Source organism: Anguilla anguilla, chromosome 12 (assembly GCF_013347855.1).
Source record: "Anguilla anguilla isolate fAngAng1 chromosome 12, fAngAng1.pri, whole genome shotgun sequence".
NCBI classification, from domain to species: Eukaryota; Metazoa; Chordata; class Actinopteri; order Anguilliformes; family Anguillidae; genus Anguilla; species Anguilla anguilla.
In genome coordinates this window covers 14482437-14501385 of record NC_049212.1, presented here as the reverse complement: position 1 = coordinate 14501385, position 18949 = coordinate 14482437, and the positions used below count along the sequence as shown (strand labels likewise).

The 18949-nt window shown below is 43.9% G+C and overlaps 1 protein-coding gene across 3 annotated transcripts; it reads left to right on the top strand.

Moving 5' to 3' along the window:
- The first annotated feature begins 5198 nt into the window (after positions 1 to 5198).
- dixdc1a (DIX domain containing 1a) lies at positions 5199 to 18902 on the top strand. 3 transcript variants are annotated; one of them, XM_035385490.1, is made up of 15 exons: positions 5199 to 5738; positions 10621 to 10739; positions 10846 to 11000; positions 11289 to 11369; positions 11588 to 11641; positions 11879 to 11929; positions 12359 to 12463; positions 12847 to 12900; positions 13402 to 13494; positions 13851 to 13922; positions 14068 to 14229; positions 14496 to 14562; positions 15240 to 15348; positions 16224 to 16332; positions 17223 to 18902. In XM_035385490.1, the coding sequence occupies exons 1-15, from the start codon at positions 5716 to 5718 to the stop codon at positions 17304 to 17306; spliced, it is 1338 nt and encodes a 445-aa protein (XP_035241381.1). In that variant the 5' UTR covers positions 5199 to 5715; the 3' UTR covers positions 17307 to 18902. The 3 variants fall into 3 exon arrangements, with proteins under 3 accessions (XP_035241381.1, XP_035241382.1, XP_035241380.1); XM_035385489.1 differs by having other exon boundaries at positions 5203 to 5738; positions 13851 to 13925; XM_035385491.1 differs by lacking the exon at positions 11588 to 11641 and having other exon boundaries at positions 5202 to 5738; positions 13851 to 13925.
- The last annotated feature ends 47 nt before the right edge of the window (positions 18903 to 18949 follow it).

Genomic DNA, 18949 nt, shown 5'->3' with positions numbered 1-18949 from the left:
GTGTGGCTTTCATTAGCTGGAGCAAACTAGAGCTGGGGTCATACAGGGCTAATTCTCATGAAAATATACTATCTGAAATGGCATACTGTCTGTCCATGGGACTGAAATGATGGACTCTAGTATGGCAGGAATGTATATGTACAGTGGAATGCTATATCTGGTTCCAGGCAAACAGCACCAGTTAGAAAGGTGAGATGTGCTGGCATATTACAGCACTGGCAAACATAATAGTATGCCGCCTGAGTGTCATAGAGTGTATCTGTTATACCCGTGTGAAAAAACAGAAATAAAAGCCAAAAAATGAATGTGTGCAAACTGTTGGCCATAGATCCCAATACATCTGTTTGACAGCTGTTTGCCAAAAAGAATATAAGGTAAGGCCACTCCATGGTTTACACATGTCTGCAGAGAACAAAGGGCAAATGGCACATAGCATGTACCACCTAATCATTCAGCAACACTAATGACTTTACATTGCGAACATAGCATATGTGCGATTAGTATAGTATGTAGCGTGTAGTAGATGAGTATATGAAATGAGACACAGCTTAGGTCCTTTTAAGTCTTCATCATCAGAGTGTACTGTACACCAAGTATGCAATACATGTGGTAACAATATCTTGGAGTAACCTTGAACACTGAGGTCCAGTACTCTTGAGCAGCAGACCAGTAGTATTTTTGACTCTTGAAACTGTAGGAGTGGGTAAAAGAACACAAACTGCTAGAGTCACTGCTTTTGTTTGCATGGTGTTCTGTGCTTATTCTAACAGCTCTTAGGTGGGCTAGTCTGTGCCTGTAAACTATGAAAATTAAGACCATCCATTTCTGTTGAAAATAAAGATAGAATAATGACCTGTAAAGAAGAACTGGTTTTGAGTAAAAGGCTTCAGCATGTTCTGTCCCTCACTGTCACACCGTAGCTCCTCCTTCCTGTTCTGTGCCATGGGCAACATCAGCACTGTGCTCGCATTCCATCTTTAAAAAATCTTATTCTGCCCTCTAGTGGCTGTGAGTTGCATTTTGTGGTACTGTACTTCTATTTTTAAGTGGGTGGGGGAGGCCTAAAAATAAGCTTAATGTCATTTTTACACAATGCTTTGGCAACACTGAATATCTCCTGTCATGCTAATAAAGCCTGCTTGATTCCTCTGAATCCTTGACTATATTCAGGGTTTGTTCACAATCTGTCTGCAGCATGTTACCCCAGATGGTACTCATAGTCTCCCCTAAGGTAGATGACTGGTGCAAAATCAATTCCAGCCAATCATTTATTTAATTGGTCGTGTTGCCTCATGGTAGTGTAACAGCATACAGTACTTGCAGATGTGTAAGGACTGGAATGTAACTTAGCCAAATGTGCTTTGGCATGTTTAAGCAAAAGTTGCCGTGGGCATTTTAAAAAAAAAGTGAGATTGTAGATGTGGCATTATCAAAGAGACACACAGAATACCAGAACCTGAAACCACAGCATGTCATTGAGCTGTGAAGTTTTTTTTTCTTCTAAAGACAAGCAACACACCTGAAAATACCTCCCTGTACCACCCTTCCTTCTGCTATTAGTTTTGTTTCATTATTGGGGGGGGGGGGGGGGGGGGGGGTGGAGGGGCGGGGGTGCTTGGTGGCTAATATTAACTTTATTCTCTTCATTCTAATTTTGAAACGAAGCAAAACCGAGCTGAAAACCGAGAAAACTGTGTTCCAGAAAGGATATTTGTACCTCACTGCAGGGCTGCATGCGTCCACATGCCTGTGTGTGTGCCTGCGTGTGCTCATGCTAGGGGCAGCTTGTGATACGTTAAGATAGGACGGTTCCTCCTTGTCCAATCAGCTTGCATTCACTGGTCTCGGCGTGATCCTTTCAGCCTCAAGTAAAGACTCTTGATTGTTGAACAAAGATAGTCTTATGCGGCTTGTTCAGACTCACTCGTGCATTGTTTGTTTTTAGAAACACAAGGACTCTTGTGCTTTCTTCCTTCCAGCAGTTTCTGTACATTTTCTCTGGTTAAAGCCCTTCTATGTTAACATAAACCTTCTCTGTCATATCAATAATCTCTTCATACATTTAAAAGATGACTTTCCCTGCCAGTAGAAGTTAGCCATTTGTAGGGTCTGATGATTCTAGTCTATCTGCTTTATGCAGTGTGTGCCCACACCAGCACCACAAGCCAGGCAATTCCGTGACTTCAAATTAGCCTCAAATTAAATCATCTGTCATTAACTTTGTATCAAGCTGTGTTTGTTTATTTGCGGCTTCCCCTGCAGTGGCGAAGAGACTTATGCCTGTTCCTGCAAGCCGAAATGCATAATTAATTGCAGCTTTAAGTGGCCATTTGAATAGCCTGTCAGGGCAGCAATACATTTCACCACACAATGCGATACGTCTCCTCTACTAATCGCCAATGGATAAAGAGTTGTGGCTAAAATGATGAATTAATGATCTTCAGCTGTGCAGTGTGCAGGAATGGGCCTCAATATTACAGCTGGGTGCAGGTTTTACACAGTTTTCAGCAGTACCTGAGTTACCTCTGAATCTCAGAGGATTCAGTGCAAAATGCCCCCATTACTTTCCCCTGTCTGGTGACTGAACCTGAGCCAGGCTATGATTGGCTGTTACTGGGACTGAAGACTAAATTGCTACTGAAAGTGGTGTCAGTGCACCAGCAGGGGGGTAGTCTTCAGCCTGGACATAATGGCACAGGACAGGATTGGGACACTGTGCAGGAGGACACTGCAGATTTTCAGAAGAGACATTAAACTGAGATCCTAGTCAAGGTGGTCATGAAATATCCCATGGCACTTAAACTAAGAAGAAAGGGTGACCCCAAGTCATGGCCAAATTCCCGACTTGGCTCTCTCAACTTGGCTGCCTTTTCATTCCTGGCTTATTTGGCTTAATGATTCTCTCCCTCTCTGCTCCAGCTGGCATGTCGACGGTGTTCTGAGGGGAAATGGCAGCTGTGCATCACCCAGATGTAAACTTATGGAGGTTATCATACGGTAGTCTTCAATGAAAAACTACATACAATACTTCAGTGCCAGGGTCTACAGAGTGCTTGTCTTACATAACTAAGGTGCAACACAGAACTGTTCAGGAGGTCTGTTCTCACTACTACCATTCGGTTCTTTACTGAAGCATGTGTTTGACTTCCCCTTTTAAACAAAAAATGTACTTATTTTTTAGGCCTGTACAGTATTACATGTTATTGTCTATACTTAATAGTAAGAAACATTTTGGTGACTGCCCCTGTTCAAATTAGGAGTGATTTGCTGCTAGTGACAATGAGTATTTAGGTATTATCTAGGTATCTAGGTTGGTTTTTATGCATTTTTGGCACTTGTGGTCAGCATCCCTCCTCCTTCTTCAGTGTAAATGGGTTTGTGTCAATAAAGTCTGTACATAAATGCAACCCTTCAAAATGATGACTACAATGATGCAGATGATTATTATGATTATGACCATCATCATCATCATCATTATTATTATTATCATTATTATTATATTTTCTATTGTCATTATTATCGTGAAGGCTGATGCCACGCCTTTATCAGAGGGGAGGTGGGTATGACTCATTTCGCTCTTCAGGGGGTCACTCACAGCGCGGGACACGGAGCGGTGGGTATCCGTGGAAACAGGCGCGCTGTTTACTGTGCGTCGACGCCAGAGAGCCACAGAAGACAATGAGGCCGAGTGTACTGCGCCCGGCAGACAATGGGCCACACAGGGGAGGCTCTGTCCCCCGGTAACAAACCAAAACGCCAGGCACACACTACTACTCCTGTTCCTATTGAGGTTAGATTAGTCTGTCCCTGCGGTATTCTTATACAGCTTATGATAAAAATACTTAAAACCAGTCGTTCCTTTTGCTGTGCTGGTCTGTAATTTACTGGCTGTGTAAAGTAGTGGCTGTGACTGCAACACTGGGCAGATGCCCAGTCTTGTTTTGGGGTCCAGGAACATTATTTTAGGCAGTTTGACGGTAGATTAATTGGATCATGCGGAAGATTACATTCACATTACTGTGATGGGAAATCACAGATTGTCAGGGTATGCTCTGATTGCAGCAGTGATCAGTGCGTTAGCAGTGAAGGGTTTTGTACAGAGCTAGTGTTATACTGCGTGACTGACTACAGGGGAACTAAATTACTGTTCAACTTCCTCCTGCTGCCTATCAAGATCATCAAGTACTTGCAGTTTTGATCTACAGATGCATGCAAAAGATTGTTCTCCTTATTATAAAGATCCCCAACTAAACAGTCAGGAAGTTGGATGTTTCCCATGTCCAATAATTACACAAGCATAATTGCTCACATTCTTAGCCACAGGGATATCCTGAACGTAGCTGGGAGTTACCAGACCAGGCAGTGAAGATAGAAATGTTTGAGTTCAGCTGGTTTGCACTGTCCTGATTAGAGCAATGTCTATTCTAAAAACATTTTAAAAATAAAAATGTGAAACAGGAAAGAAGACAGAAACAAGGATTAAGTAATAATAATAAAATGAATGAAAACAGGATGATTAAAGATAATTACATAACTAAGAGTTCATCAAAATCTTACTTCACATAACAAATATGAAAAAGAATAAATTAAAATTGTGAAAATGATTAAAAATGTCCGATGCACAAAAAAGTACAAGATAATTCACTCGACAAATTCAGTAAAAGCAAGCCTAAGAATGTGTTTTAAAAAGAGGTTCTTTTTTTTTAGTTTTACAAATAACGGCTTTTAATTTTTTTTCATAATTGTTTCTCACAGAACTGTTGGGCAGTGCAGGGGTACTTCTGCTCTGTGTTCATGTGCCGTCTTTGTGTGGGAGCCACTGTCACTCTTTACCAGCTCGTATTTTTTTAAAGATCATTGTCTGAACGCTGGTATATCATTTGCTGTTCTCGCATGTCTCAACTTGTCCTGTGTGTGTGTGTGTCTGTGTGAGTGTGTGTGTGTGTCTGTGTGTGTGGGTGTTAAATTTGCGGGTGGAAAATTGTTTATGAGACTCAGAAATGTAAATCAAATTGAGTCATGATTTACTTAGATTAAGTCATTAGAATCCGCAGGATAATTTGTGCAGGAGCTTCACAAACAAACCACCAGATTCCAGATCCCTAGATCACAGGAACACACAGCCCTCCACACAGAACACACAGCCCTCACTGAGCGGGTGAGCGAGAGAGCAAGAGAGGAGGGAAGGAGGGAGGGAGGGAGAGAAAGAGGAGAAGAGGAGGGAAATCAGACGAGAACCGTGCAGAAAACGAGAGAGAGAGAGAGAGAGAGAGAGCAGAAATAGCGAGTGAATTTCGGTGCCTGATGCCAGAGGCTCCTGTGTGAGCGGGGGAATCACACAGAGTGGGAAGAGAAGAGAGAGCTGGAACAGACGGAGAGAACAGCACACAGAAGGAGTACAACGGGAGGAGAGGGGGAAGAGGAGGATTTGGAGGAGCGCGCTGTATTTGCGTCGAGGGCACACGGAGGGGGTGGGGGGTGAGCAGGAGGAGCAGGGAAGGCATGGGTCCTTGATTGCGCCTCAGGGAAGGGGCTGCTTTTAAACAGCCCACTCCTGCCGGAGACGGACACACACTCCTCTCCTCTCTTATCCTCCATCCAGTGGCCCCGCCCTCCCGCCGTGCACTGATGTGTTTTGGGGATGTCACTGACCGAGGACCCAGGCTTACCACTCTGGCCCAGCCGGAGCACTGAAGCGCACTAGGGGCGGGCAGAATGGGAGCTAAGCAGATGAAATGGTAAGACTTTTGTGTTCTTTAATCATGACGTCATAGCTGGCTGTCTTTCTGTCTGTCTCTCCCAATCCCAGCGATCTGGGTTTAACAGCAGCAGCCCACGCTGAGCACGCTTTCCACCAGTTGTCCCAGCCTTTCAAAGTGTGTTGCTGGCGTTGCTGGTCGCTCGAAGTTTGGCTAGAACGTGTGTGTGTGTGTGTGTGTGTGTGTGTGTGTGTGACAGTGTGTCTTAAGGGGTACGTGGCATTGCCTGGCATTGATTTGATGACCGTTGATGATGTCCTGTCCAAATCACCTCATGTACTGTGGTCATAGAGATGAGTGTGGATTACATCAGATGCTGTCATCATGCAGATCACCGTATTACTCTGTGCTGAACCACACTTGCTGTTATGTGTGTTACAGTGTAAAATTGCACTGTCCGCATGCCAGTATAAGACAGCGCAACATGTTCCTCTTAGGATGGTTCTGTCTATGTGCTAAAGTAAGTTAGTGCTGAATAGGGAGTTTGTAAGTTAAACACAATTTCATTTGACCATCGGCCATGCTTGTAAAATCAATAACGTTTCAGATGTTTATTATGCTACAAAAATTCTTTTATAAATCATGACTGAGGTCCCAATACTAGGGGTCTGGATTTTCCTGTAATATCGTAATATTAAGAAAGCGTATTAAATGAAGACAACAGCCTAGCTGCTGTCTCTGCTCTCCCTCCATTCAGTGTCTCTTTGAAAAAAGTCCAAACGTGATTGCCAGTTTCATTCAGTATGTACAGAAATCTGCATTAACGGATCACTTTGTGAATACATGGCTTTCCCAGGGTTCAGATAGCCATCACCTTCGTTCTTCCCACCTGTCCTTCCATGTCTGCTACCAATGGGAGGAAATGTCAGAGTAGCACTCCGGACCATCCCGCACTTCCAGAACTAAGCAGGCTTTAGCGGTCTGTGTCCAGTGTGGGAATGGGTTCAGAGTTGAGTGGGGAAAACCAGATTGGGTGATTACAGAGTTCCTGCTCGGGTACAGCCGCTGATAAGTAGCCCAGATCTACTGTCCTTCTTGTCTGGACAGAATCTCTCCCTCTCTTGCGCTCTCCCCTCTCTTTCTCTCTCTCCCTATCTCTCTCCTCTCATTGCTGGACAAGTTTTCCTCCTCTATATAAACTGTGAACCAGGTTTCCAGCTTTTGTAATTTGCTCTGGAGTCTAATGGTAACTGCTGTCTTTCACGACAAACAGTAAGTAAATACAATACAAAAAAGGTTACAGTGGTTTGTTATGTACGGTGATCTTCTTCATGGAACACATTTTCTGACGTATTTCTTTCACAACTAGCAACTGTAATTTTCACTGCTGTTTCTAGCTACAAAGCACAGGCAATAGTCTGTCGCTAACCTACCCAAAACCATGTTAAAAACCATAATGTACACCACAGTGTCGTGTGACTGTATAAATAGAATTCGACAGTAAATATGGGGTAAGGATGACAGGTTTAGGGCTGAAGCGGCCATGTTAGATTGAGCCACAGTGCAGGAGAGACAAAGATGCTTCCTGTCTCCTAGCAACTGTGCAGGGCTTACAGATTATAGTGTATAACGTACATACTGCAGTATTATGAATATTTAGCGGCTATTTTATGATCATTTTCTCATTATTGCAATCACTGAGAAAGCATTGTCTGATAAAAGCTAGGGAAAGGAGAATAAGAAAATCTAGAATTTTATCCTGGTTGAATTGAAAAACAAAGCATACAGAAAAAAAACATAAAGAAAATTAAATAAATTAACATGACGAAGTGTGATATACTTATAACTAAGATGACGCACTTATTTTTCAGAAAGTGAAAGCCCACTGAGAGAGTAGAAGAAAGAGAAAAAACTTCAAATCATTTAAAAAAATGTCAAGTAGATTTAGGATGGGGGTGGAATTTCAGTCTATAATAGCCCTCACACTTTGAATGTGAACGTCACTTGTATGTTGAAGTAATGCTAAGGTCGGACTAAACAGCCAACACAGGCAGTGCAGTAACCACAGGGAAGCATTTAGGTCTGTGTTCATGTTGATATATTAGAGTGAGTTTAATTTGGTCTGAGGTCCTTGCCTCCCTGCGGTTAGCACTTGCTAGTGTAAAGGATTGAACAATAGGTCACATGATGAATACACCCAAGAGGCTGTACTCTGCTCTCTGCTTTACAGCACAGAAAGTTCTGACTCCTAGTACCATCTAGAATGGAAAAAACGCCTATTATTTCTCAGGATTAAAGACATACTGACTTTATGGTTGCCCTTGTGGAAAATGCTTTTTCAGCCTACCGCTATTTATTTATTTATTTTTTTTACTGAATCTCCCTCTGTGGGTCTGCGGGCAGCAGTCACATTGGGTCCTTAAGTTTTTCCCCTTAGAGCTCCTCAACCAGACATTTCAGGAAAAACATTTACATCCCCACACTGAGAGATGGCAGATTTTAATGTGACTCCTGTGGAACAGAGGGGTATTACTGTATGGCCTCTGTATGCATGCTGTTACACAGTGTGTGGGTGGGGGGGGGGGATTCACATGTGGAAAACACATGTTGGTCATGGTTCTGCATGGCTTACCAGTAGCAGTGTCAATACAAATGCTCTCTCTCTCTATTTCTCTCTCTCTCTCTCTCTCTTTCTCTCACACACACACACACACACTCTCTCAAACACATACACACACACTCTCTCTCTCTCACACACATACTCTCTCTCCCTCTCTCTCAGGCACACACACTCTCTCTCTCTCACACACACATACTCTCTCTCCCTCTCTCTCAGGCACACACACTCTCTCTCTCTCACACACACATACTCTCTCTCCCTCTCTCTCAGGCACATTCCCTCTCACTCACTCTTTCTCTCCCTCTCTCTTTCTCTCTCATGGATTCAGACCAGGTTATTGGCATGCCAAAGAATTTTCTAACAAGAAATTTAAGCCCATGTATAAGCCTTAGTCCCTCTCTCCCCCAACCTTTCCTGTTCTCTGTTGCATACCTTCTATCTCATGCTGCCTCTTTGTCTGTGTCTGATCAGCCTGTGCCTGTGTCTGAACACCTAAGTCAGACGCACCCTCTCCCTGAGGCCAGAAAACCACAGAAGCAGAGTCATGACAGCGGGTGGTCTTGTGAAATCAGACACACTCAAACCCCACCACTAACTAAACGATCATATTTCCCTAACTGGGAACTCAGCATAGGGGGAAAATGTCACTCCCACAGAGAGAAAACATGACCGCTCTCTATGACTACTATCATAGAGAAGGCTTTGAAAGTTGCAGGTTCACAGTCTTAGTCACCAGTTCCATCTTGGGAGCAGTTGTGTGAGACTCCCTACCCCCCTTAGCGGAGTAGCCTGGGCAGATGAAAGTCGATTTTTCCCCTGACAGAAGTTTTCTTTACGGCCTGCCACCTCAGGTTATCATGGCCTGTCCCATGTGTCGCTGTCCTGTGTCCTGTGTTGTGTGAGAGGGGGCCAGAGTGAGAGGGAGTGTTTCATAATTCTACAACATGCTCAGAGGTGCTTCTCAAAAAAAGGCCACTCACTAACTATCTGGACTACCCAAATACCCTGCTCATTAACCACCTGGATTACCCAAATACCTTATTCATTAACCACCAGGATTACCCAAATACCCTGCTCATTAACCACCTGGATTACCCAAATACCCTGCTCATTAACCACCTGGATTACCCAAATACCCTGCTCATTAACCACCTGGATTACCCAAATGCCCTGCTCATTAACCACCTGGATTACCCAAATACCTTACTCATTAACCACCTGGATTACCCAAATACCCTGCTCATTAACCACCTGGATTATCCAGATACCCTGTTCAATAACCACCTGGATTACCCAAATACCCTGCTCATTAACCACCTGGATTACCCAAATTCCCTGCTCATTAACCACCTGGATTACCCAAATGCCCTGCTCAGCCATGTGCATTCATTCCCTTATCTATCCAGCTGTAAATTTTACATTATGAGCCTCAGAAACAAACAGTCCTTTCACGGTTGTAATGTGGTCAGTTTATGGTACTAGGGAATGCACTGTCCAAGATGGTACTGCCCACAGTCTAACTGTTAAAAGGCCTTGTCCATCATTTTAAGAAATGCATTTAGATATGTTTTTAAATATCCAAGTATCTACAAAGGGTGTACTATCACAGCACAAATTATGCATGCAGTAAAACAGAACAGTGTTAAAAACACCACAGTGTAATAGTGGTTTGACTGAACACCACAACCACAACCATTCACCGCATGCTCACTGCCCTACAAGCCCCCACAGGATTAGGTTGTGAGGAGGCATGCGTGAATTGCATTTTAAGAAGGGGCAATAACATTTTATTTAATTGGAACAGATGCTATTTAATAAAGCTAATGTCTTTTGAAGAGGTTCTGGTGTGCATTATTAATAGACTGCATCAGACTGTACCACTAAGCTCGGCCAGTGTAACTCCGTGTTGAGTGCTGGGCAGAGACTAATGTACCGTATTGCAAGCCATATAAAGCGTGAGGTTGCAAATGCATGGTAACTACTTGGGACATTTCTTCACTACAGGTTTTGATTGTAATTATTACTGGTGTACTTGCAGGACTACACTTGGACTAAGTCATCTGTAATTCATTTTTACTTAGCGCTCTAAAGAATAAGGCTATTGGATTCACTGACATAATAATAATAATAATGATAATAATAATAATAATAATAATAATAACCTTTAGTGCTTGACAACACAGCACTAATATAAATAATATTAAATTTGCAAAGCATAGAAAACGTAGTTGTCCAAATCTGTGCACCACAGCAATAATTAAAAGAAGCTGCTCTTTTTTTTCTTTTTGGCTGCTGCCCCAGCCTCAGCGCGAACAGCCCAACACACTCGAACAGAGCGGAGTCCATCACCGGCCAATCAGAAGACAAAAAGGAGTGTGTGGATGGCCAACCAAAGGAGAGACTGAGTACACCATGCTCAGGTTTGTCATCCATCATCAGTTGATGACCAATGATGTCACCCCCTCCTCGGCTAAAATCTGCAATACTGAATAGCCAGTGCATGTTCTGTCTCTGCTCCGTCTGCAGGTGATGAGGAAGAGCCCTCCCCCCGTGGGCAGGGGGCGGCCCCAGTGCATGCCTGGTCAGTGGGGCGTGGCACGTGGGAGGAGCAGCTATGTGAGCAACAGGAGCAGCTACAGAATGAGATGCACGAGGCCAGAAAGCTGGTGTCCAGCCTACAGGTGAAATACACAAACACACACTCATTCACTCACTCACTCATGTCACGCACGCACACACACACACAAACTTGTGCCTGTTAAAATGATTTATCGTCTTATCTTGGGGGAGAGATAGGAGGTTTAACTGAAGTAACACTGTTCAGTGTTTCTTAGAAACACTGCTTCAAGAATGAATGTGATTAATCTACCCTTTCTGAGAATCATATGACTGTGTGTGTGTGTGCATGTGCATGTGTGTGTGTGTGTGGTGTGTGTTTGCGCGCGTGTGTGTGTGTGTGTGTGTCTCAGGCTTTGCTCCTCCATGGCTCTCTTCCTGAAGATGAACAGGGGAGTGTGGGGGAGGGGATGGAGAACACTGAGCAGCAGCTGGTATGACCATCTCTCTCTCTGTCACAGACAACCATTTGCTTTGATTTAAATGTACTGCAGCTTGGTGTTACTGCTGGATAAGTTTCATTTTTTATGCTTTGTGAATCAATTACGGGCTATGAACCATCTGAATTCAAGCCATGAATCAGGTCAATTAAAGTAAACAGGCATCATGTGAGGAATGTGAAGCATATAAATCAAACTCACCCTGTCTTCAGGTCATACTCCGTAGTCATATGGACCAGAGCACGGAGGAGTCCCAGGACCTGAAGGTAAACAGGGTTAATTGGGGACTGGGCTTCAACAAATAAAGTCACCCATGTGAACCAATTAAAACAGCTGTGAATCACTCATAACCCTATTAACAGTTAATTCAACCTCACTCCACAATCAACAAGAGTTATAATACAGTACCTATAGTTTCAAGCTGAGCAGATGCGATGTATATTTTCACTTCAGTTCACGTGACTTTCTTTCTTTCTTTCTTTCTTTCTCTTTCTTTTTCTCAGAAAGAGCTGATGAGGTCCAAGCAGGAGATGTTCAGCCTGCAGGGAATGAAGGTGAATCTTAGAGTAGCCTGCTTTACTCTGTAGAGGGGGCTATGTAACGCACCAACCGATTAATCAATTGATTGACTATTAGCACAATCATATAATTCTCAATTTAGGGAAATGCTTAAACCCCAACTTCTTAATCATAGTAAACAGGAACAACCGCTACAGAATTACAGGAAGTTATGCTCATTAAGCATGCTCTGTGTGGTGACTACGTCACATTCTCACTGACAGAGAACTGACCTTCATTCATATAACCAGAGGATGGAGTAAAGGCAGTAAAGTTATAGTGATTCAGGGCAGGGCTCTGAGACTGTGCTCGAGTTTTTCAGCAGGAGCTCCTCCTCCTGTAATGCGGGAAAGCGGGTTAGGACTGCAGTGCAGCTGTGGCCTAGGTCACCTGGGAAACACCACTGATCTGCATCTCTGCGCCAGGATGCTCTGCAGCTGCGGCTGTCTGCGCAGGAAGCGTCTGCGCTGCAGCTGAAGCAGGAGCTGCTGAGGTCCAACATGGCCAGAGACATGCTAACAGCACAGAGCGTGAGTTTGAATGAGATACTCAGGCACTCACATAAACATAAGCATGCACACACACACACAAACACACACGCACACATAAACATAAGCATGCGCACACAGACACACACGCACACATAAACATAAGCATGCGCACACACACACAGACACACACGCACACACACTCATGCACCAATGATAGCACAAACACACAAACACACACAAATAAAACTACCAACATCTAATCACAGCACCAAATGGGTATGTACTGAACCCAGTAAAACTATAGACCATGTGTAAACAGTGTGTTAGGAGTGAGTAAACAGTGTGTGGGGAGTGTGCGAACATTGTGTGGGGAGTGTGTAAACAGTGTGTTAGGAGTGTGCAAACAATGTGTACATTCTCAGGAGGAGTTGCAGAGGAAAGTGGAAGAGATGAGCAGCATGCTGAGTGAATATAAAGTGAGTAAAACACAGACCCTATAAAACCTACAGACCCTGGTTTGATATTTGGCAGTATCACAAAGTTTGGTATGATATGATCCAAAATCATCCAATATGGGAAGAAAGTATCAATAAACATGATCTAGCTAACACAATCCTGTTACAATGTGCACATATGAAGAAAATGAAGTTAAGAGTGTAAAAACTTGACTTCACTTTTACCAGGAAAAATGACACTAGTGTGAGTCATTGCGAGTAGGAAACGTAAACAGTGATAGTGTTGCTACAGAGCAAACTGCCGTAAGATTATGGACATTTAAATACATATTTTGCTTTGATTCATAATGACATGGATTGGATAATTGCCTTTACACACCTAGTTTTAGCCATTTTAATTTAACAGCAATGCAAATTTTTACAAAATTTTTACATTTTTCAGCAATTTACAAAGCAAGTGAATATTACACCCACATTTCAGCTAAACCCATTGTGATATAATTGTGCTATTTGTTTGTATAGAAGGAAATTGGACAGAAGGACAGACTGCTCCAGCAACAACAAGCAAAACTGGATGAAGTTCTGTGCACAGAGTTCGAGAATAACAGTCAAAAGGTATGCATACATACATACACTCTGATACAACCACCTAAATATGTGAAAACAATAGTAATAAAAAAATACTACTAAGCTCATAATAAGAACATGCACATCTTTTGAAAATACAGTATAATACAAAGGAATTGGAGAAATGAAAGAATGATTCTATAAACAGTGTTTGTGAACTTTGTGAGTACCTATTGAATATTATACTTTCCTACACCAGAAAATTTCAATTTGTTTCACCAATTCTATATAAATTCTATATAAAACACCATAAAGCTAACATTTTGCTTCCAGTACAATCCAGCCAATCCAGAAAAGGACAGATTACAGTTACATTAATCCCACTGCTGTGTGCTTTCATCCAGCTCTCTGAGTCTCAGAATAATGGCTACCCATACACAGTGGGAAGGGCCCCATCACCAGCGTCCCCATCAGGGGTGGTGAGTCCGCTGCTCTTACGCTTTACCACGTTGCCATTGAATCAGTGTTACAGAATGGATGCATGAATTATGTGGCGCCAACAGTTGTGCGTGCGTGTGTGTGTGTGTGCTCATGCAAGTGTGTGTGTGTGTGCGCGCACAGACAGAAGAGCTGCCGCTCATACGGGATGCCCTTCGGAGTTTGAGGAACAGTTTCAGTGGTCATGACCCTCAGCACCACACCATCGACACCCTGGAGCAGGCCGTGGCCAACCTCATGGACCGGCTCCACGACCTAAACCCACACCACAGACAAGAAAGGAAGGTGCTTCATCTCGCTCTCTCTTTCACACACGCACGCACAAATATATACAATATACACATATACACATACACCCATACTCATCTAGTTTATCAGTTGACGTTGCAAACAATTAACCAAATTACAATGATCCAGTTCCCCTGTAGTGCTATGTAATTACTGACTCTTTAATGCACCAGTCTGTGTGTGAGGACTTAGCTGACTTGGTGTTCAGAGTTGTGTGCTTGCTGGCCTTGCTGCCCAGTTAAACGCTTGTTTGTGTCTTGCAGGGGCGAGGCCGGTCTCCAGGGCAGAAAGCTAATCACTGCAATCGTGACTCCTGGCCGCTCAGTTGTAGTGAGGCCTCCTTCACTGCAGTCCATCCTGTTCTCTGCTCTTTCCTGTTCCCCCTGCCTTCCTGGTCCTTCTCCTTCCTGTTCCCCCTGCCTTCCTGGTCCTTCTCCTTCCTGTTCTCCCTGCCTTCCTGGTCCTTCTCCTTCCTGTTCCCCCTGTCTTCCTGGTCCTTCTCCTTCCTGTTCCCCCTGCCTTCCTGGTTCTTCTCCTTCCTGTTCTCCCTGCCTTCCTGGTCCTTCTCCTTCCTGTTCCCCCTGCCTTCCTGGTCCTTCTCCTTCCTGTTCCCCCTGCCTTCCTGGTCCTTCTCCTTCCTGTTCCCCCTGCCTTCCTGGTTCTTCTATTTCCCGTACCCCTACCTTCCTAGTCCTTCTATTTCCTGTTCCCCCTGCCTTCCTGGTCCTTCTCCTTCTTGTTCCCCTCTACCCTCCTGTTCCTCCTACCTACCTCATGTGTTTAAAGTTGAAATATTCTAATGATAAGCATGGTACTATACTGCATGGGGCTTACCCCTTTTATTTTTTAATTTCAAAATTAAGTAAGAATTTCTTTCAATAAAACTGTGCATCTGGAAAATATTCACTGGAGAAATTGAGGAGCCACAATATTTAAAGTTCTTGTTTTATTAATGATGTCAGAATGTGAAACTGTCCTGCTAGCAGTTTGCTCTGTTAATCTCACAGAAACAGTGAACTCCCTCAGTAGTCCTGTGCTGGACCCTGCTGACTCCACCAAAGTGCTCTACTTCACTGACCGCTCACTCACACCATTCCTTATTAATATCCCCAAAAGGTCAGCTACCTACCACTCACTGTGAGATTGTGTGTGGGTGTACGTATACTTGTGCGTTTATGTGTACAATGTGTGTGTGTGCACATGTGCGTGTATAAGGTGTGTGTGTGTAACTCACTGTGTCTTGTTGGCAGGCTGTATGTGTGTGTGTAACTGACTGTGTCTGTTGGCAGGCTGTGTGTGTGTGTGTATAACTGACTGTGTCCTTTTGGCAGGCTGGGTGTGTGTGTGTGTATATGTGTGTGTGTAACTGACTGTGTCCTGTTGGCAGGCTGGGTGTGTGTGTGTGTGTGTGTGTGTGTGTGTGTGTAACTGACTGTGTCCTGTTGGCAGGCTGGGTGTGTGTGTGTGTGTGTGTGTATAACTGACTGTGTCCTGTTGGCAGGCTGGGTGTGTGTGTGTGTGTGTGTGTGTGTGTGTGTGTGTGTAACTGCCTGTGTCCTGTTGGCAGGCATGCTGGGTGTGTGTGTGTGTGTGTGTGTGTGCGTGTGTGTAACTGACTGTGTCCTGTTGGCAGGCATGCTGGGTGTGTGTGTGTGTGTGTGCATGTGTGTAACTGCTTGTGTCTTGTTGGCAGGCATGCTGGGTGTGTGTGTGTGTGTGTGTGTGTGTGTAATTGCTTGTGTCCTGTTGGCAGGCATTCTGTGTGTGTGTGTGTGTGTGCGTGTGTGTAACTGCTTGTGTCCTGTTGGCAGGCTGGGTGTGTGTGTGTGTGTGTGTGTGTGTATAACTGACTGTGTCCTGTTGGCAGGCTGGGTGTGTGTGTGTGTGTGTGTGTGTGTGTGTGTGTGTAACTGCCTGTGTCCTGTTGGCAGGCATGCTGGGTGTGTGTGTGTGTGTGTGTGTGTGTGTAACTGCTTGTGTCCTGTTGGCAGGCTGGATGAAGTGACACTCAGAGACTTCAAAGTGGCGGTGGACAGAGAGGGCTCCTTCAGGTACCATTTCAAAGCCTTGGACCCCGAGTTTGGCACGGTGAAGGAGGAGGTGGGTGTGTGTGTGCACCGTCTCTGATCACAAAGCCCCTCCCGCACAGCGAGGGGGTTGCCATGGAGATGTCCTTGGACACTGCTGTCATGTTCACTTGTATGCTTATGGTGCTTTGTTTTCACGTTCTGCTAATTGCACCATTCGGAGTGCTTAAAAACCTGCCGTAATAGAACACAAGATCAGATGGTTAAAGGAATCATGAAAAACTGAGAGAGATTTACTGGCTCTTCTTGTTGTTAGCAAGGATAGAGGTGGCAGTGTTTTTGTCACTTGCTATTATGTTGTTTTGCAGGCAATGGAACAGGCTATGAGACATAATTAAGAAGTATGGCATGTGAGACTGTGCTGCATCGTAAATAGTCACGATTACAGGAGTACTGTTTTGCTTCATGCTGGCAACCCCCTACAGCCGTGCCTGTACATACGATACAGTACAGCTTTGAGTGTTGCTTTCATATAATGCTTACAACATATAGAAACAAAGAATTAATGACACAATATCATTTGGTTTGTAATATTGTTTCTAGGTAACAGCTTGTGTGCACAGAATGATGCAGTTTACAGACTGTTTGATTAACAGTTACCGTATCGGATTTGCAGTCACTATAGAACACTGCCTCAGCTAATCAAAGGAAAACAACACACATACAATGACAAACAAAATCAAGAATTGAAAAGCACACTTGAATACACTGTGGTGGCACCATGGTGGATAATTTTATCCATATTACATTTTAAATGTTGTCCTTAGAAACAACACAAACTTCAAATTGTGTCTAGAGATTTTTTTTCATGTGATGGATCTTCTTACCTGAGCTAAAATTGGGACAGATGTGTACCATGAGCTCCTGAGTGCTTTGACCCTTTGTTGCCGTGCGGTCCTACAGGTGTTCCACGATGAGGCGCTGGTGCCCGGCTGGGAGGGTAAGATCGTGGCCTGGGTGGAAGAGGACCATGGGGACAGCAGGTAGAGCTGGGTGGGGCAGGGTGGAGCGGGGCAGGACGAGAACAATTTATACAGCCCAACTCCCACCCCCACCCCCCCAGCACACAGGCATGTCAGCCCCCCCAGCAATGCTCCCCTGGGCCTCACAGTGCTCTCTCAAGCTGAGCTGAGCTGATGCCCAAACTCCTCTAAATACCCTCTCCCAGCCCTCGTCCCTCACAGAGGACCCCCCCCAGCACACAGCATCTCACCCCCCAGCAGTGCTCCCCTGGACCTCACGGTGCTCTGTCAAGCTGAGCTGAAGGCTAACCTCGTCTAAATCCCCCTCCCACCCCTCATCCCCATCAGAGGACCCATCACAGAGAAAAGACTTCTCTCACACCTTCTGAATGTGTGCCAAATCCTTAATATTTCCTATGCTCTTTGTAACTGTCATGCATATTGTTGTAAAAAGTTGTGATGCCAGAATATATTTTCTTACCACTTCTCACAGAAATAGTTGTTATACATTAGGCCTCCTTTCAGATACTAGAGAGGAAAACTTTCACCGAATATGGTGAATGCCTTTTTAAGCAGAATAAGACGGTACTTTGTGCTACTGTGAATGAACTGAGAAATGAGTGAACTGCGGTCTGTAGGTGAAAAGTCCATCCCTAGATGGCAAGCCAGGCAAAGTGTAATGTGACTGAGTCTGCTGGGAACCCTGTAGTTTTGCTATAGAAATGTGCTTCTAAGGCCTGGAGGTCCCACCGGAGATATGGTATATTTTTGATGGATTGTGTATGTGACAACATGGTGAGGATTCTGAGTGGAGTTTACCTAAGCAAGGTTGATTTGACAATATAAAAATAGTGATACATATATATTGAAAAAGTGAACTTCCCTGTGTCTGAACTTAACACAGCTCCTTCAATAACCAATAACCTTTGTCATGAAACGGGAGTTTTGTGAATAAGTGCGGGAAAAAAATCATCTATGCTTTTCAAAAGCAACATACTGGCTAAGTGGCTTTTTTTCTTGTTAACCAACAGTCATTGAGTTTTATCAGTGATGCCAGAAGTCTGGGTTCACTGCAAAGGTGAGCAGACTATTACTCAACTGCTTCAACTGATATCTCTTTATCTTACCAGGTTGTGTCTGAGCTCAGCTTTCTGTCATTCTGCATGGTAACACCAGCTTGGTTCTAATTCTGTTCGATTTCACTTGGTTATGGTTCTCACATTGGTCTGTATTGAACAGTGCTCGTACAACAAGGAGTGGCCTCATGCCCTTTTGCAATGATATGGCTCATGGATTCTATATAAGCCAGCTGACGTCTTGTCATGTTAATGCTGCACAAGTCTTATGTGACCTTTTCTCCTTATGATCCATCAGAGTATCTGGACAGCTAATTGGAGCACACCCTGATTTAATCTCTTATTCATCTGCTATGAGAGACAGACAAACGGGGCTCAGTGGGGAAAGAGGGGGAAGAGGACAGCTTTGAGTCTTTGGACAAAGAGAAAGGATTTCCTTTCCAAAACATAGGTTTTGGGCTGACTGCATTTATTTTAACTGTTTTCCAAATGTCTTTGAAATAAAATGTTTTTTTTTGTCTGTATTTGTAAAGTTATGAGAACTATATTGTTAAAAAGGCTTGTCAATTTTTTCCCCTTTTATTGAATGTAT

What these genes read in the sequence shown, in the direction of transcription:
- dixdc1a (XM_035385489.1), top strand. Translation starts at nt 5,716, where the DNA reads ATGGGAGCTAAGCAGATGAAATG. An exon ending in TCGAGAATAACAGTCAAAAG is followed by an intron (nt 13,495 to 13,850) that starts GTATGCATACAT and finishes GCTTTCATCCAG; the next exon opens with CTCTCTGAGTCTCAGAATAA. An exon ending in ACCACAGACAAGAAAGGAAG is followed by an intron (nt 14,230 to 14,495) that starts GTGCTTCATCTC and finishes TGTGTCTTGCAG; the next exon opens with GGGCGAGGCCGGTCTCCAGG.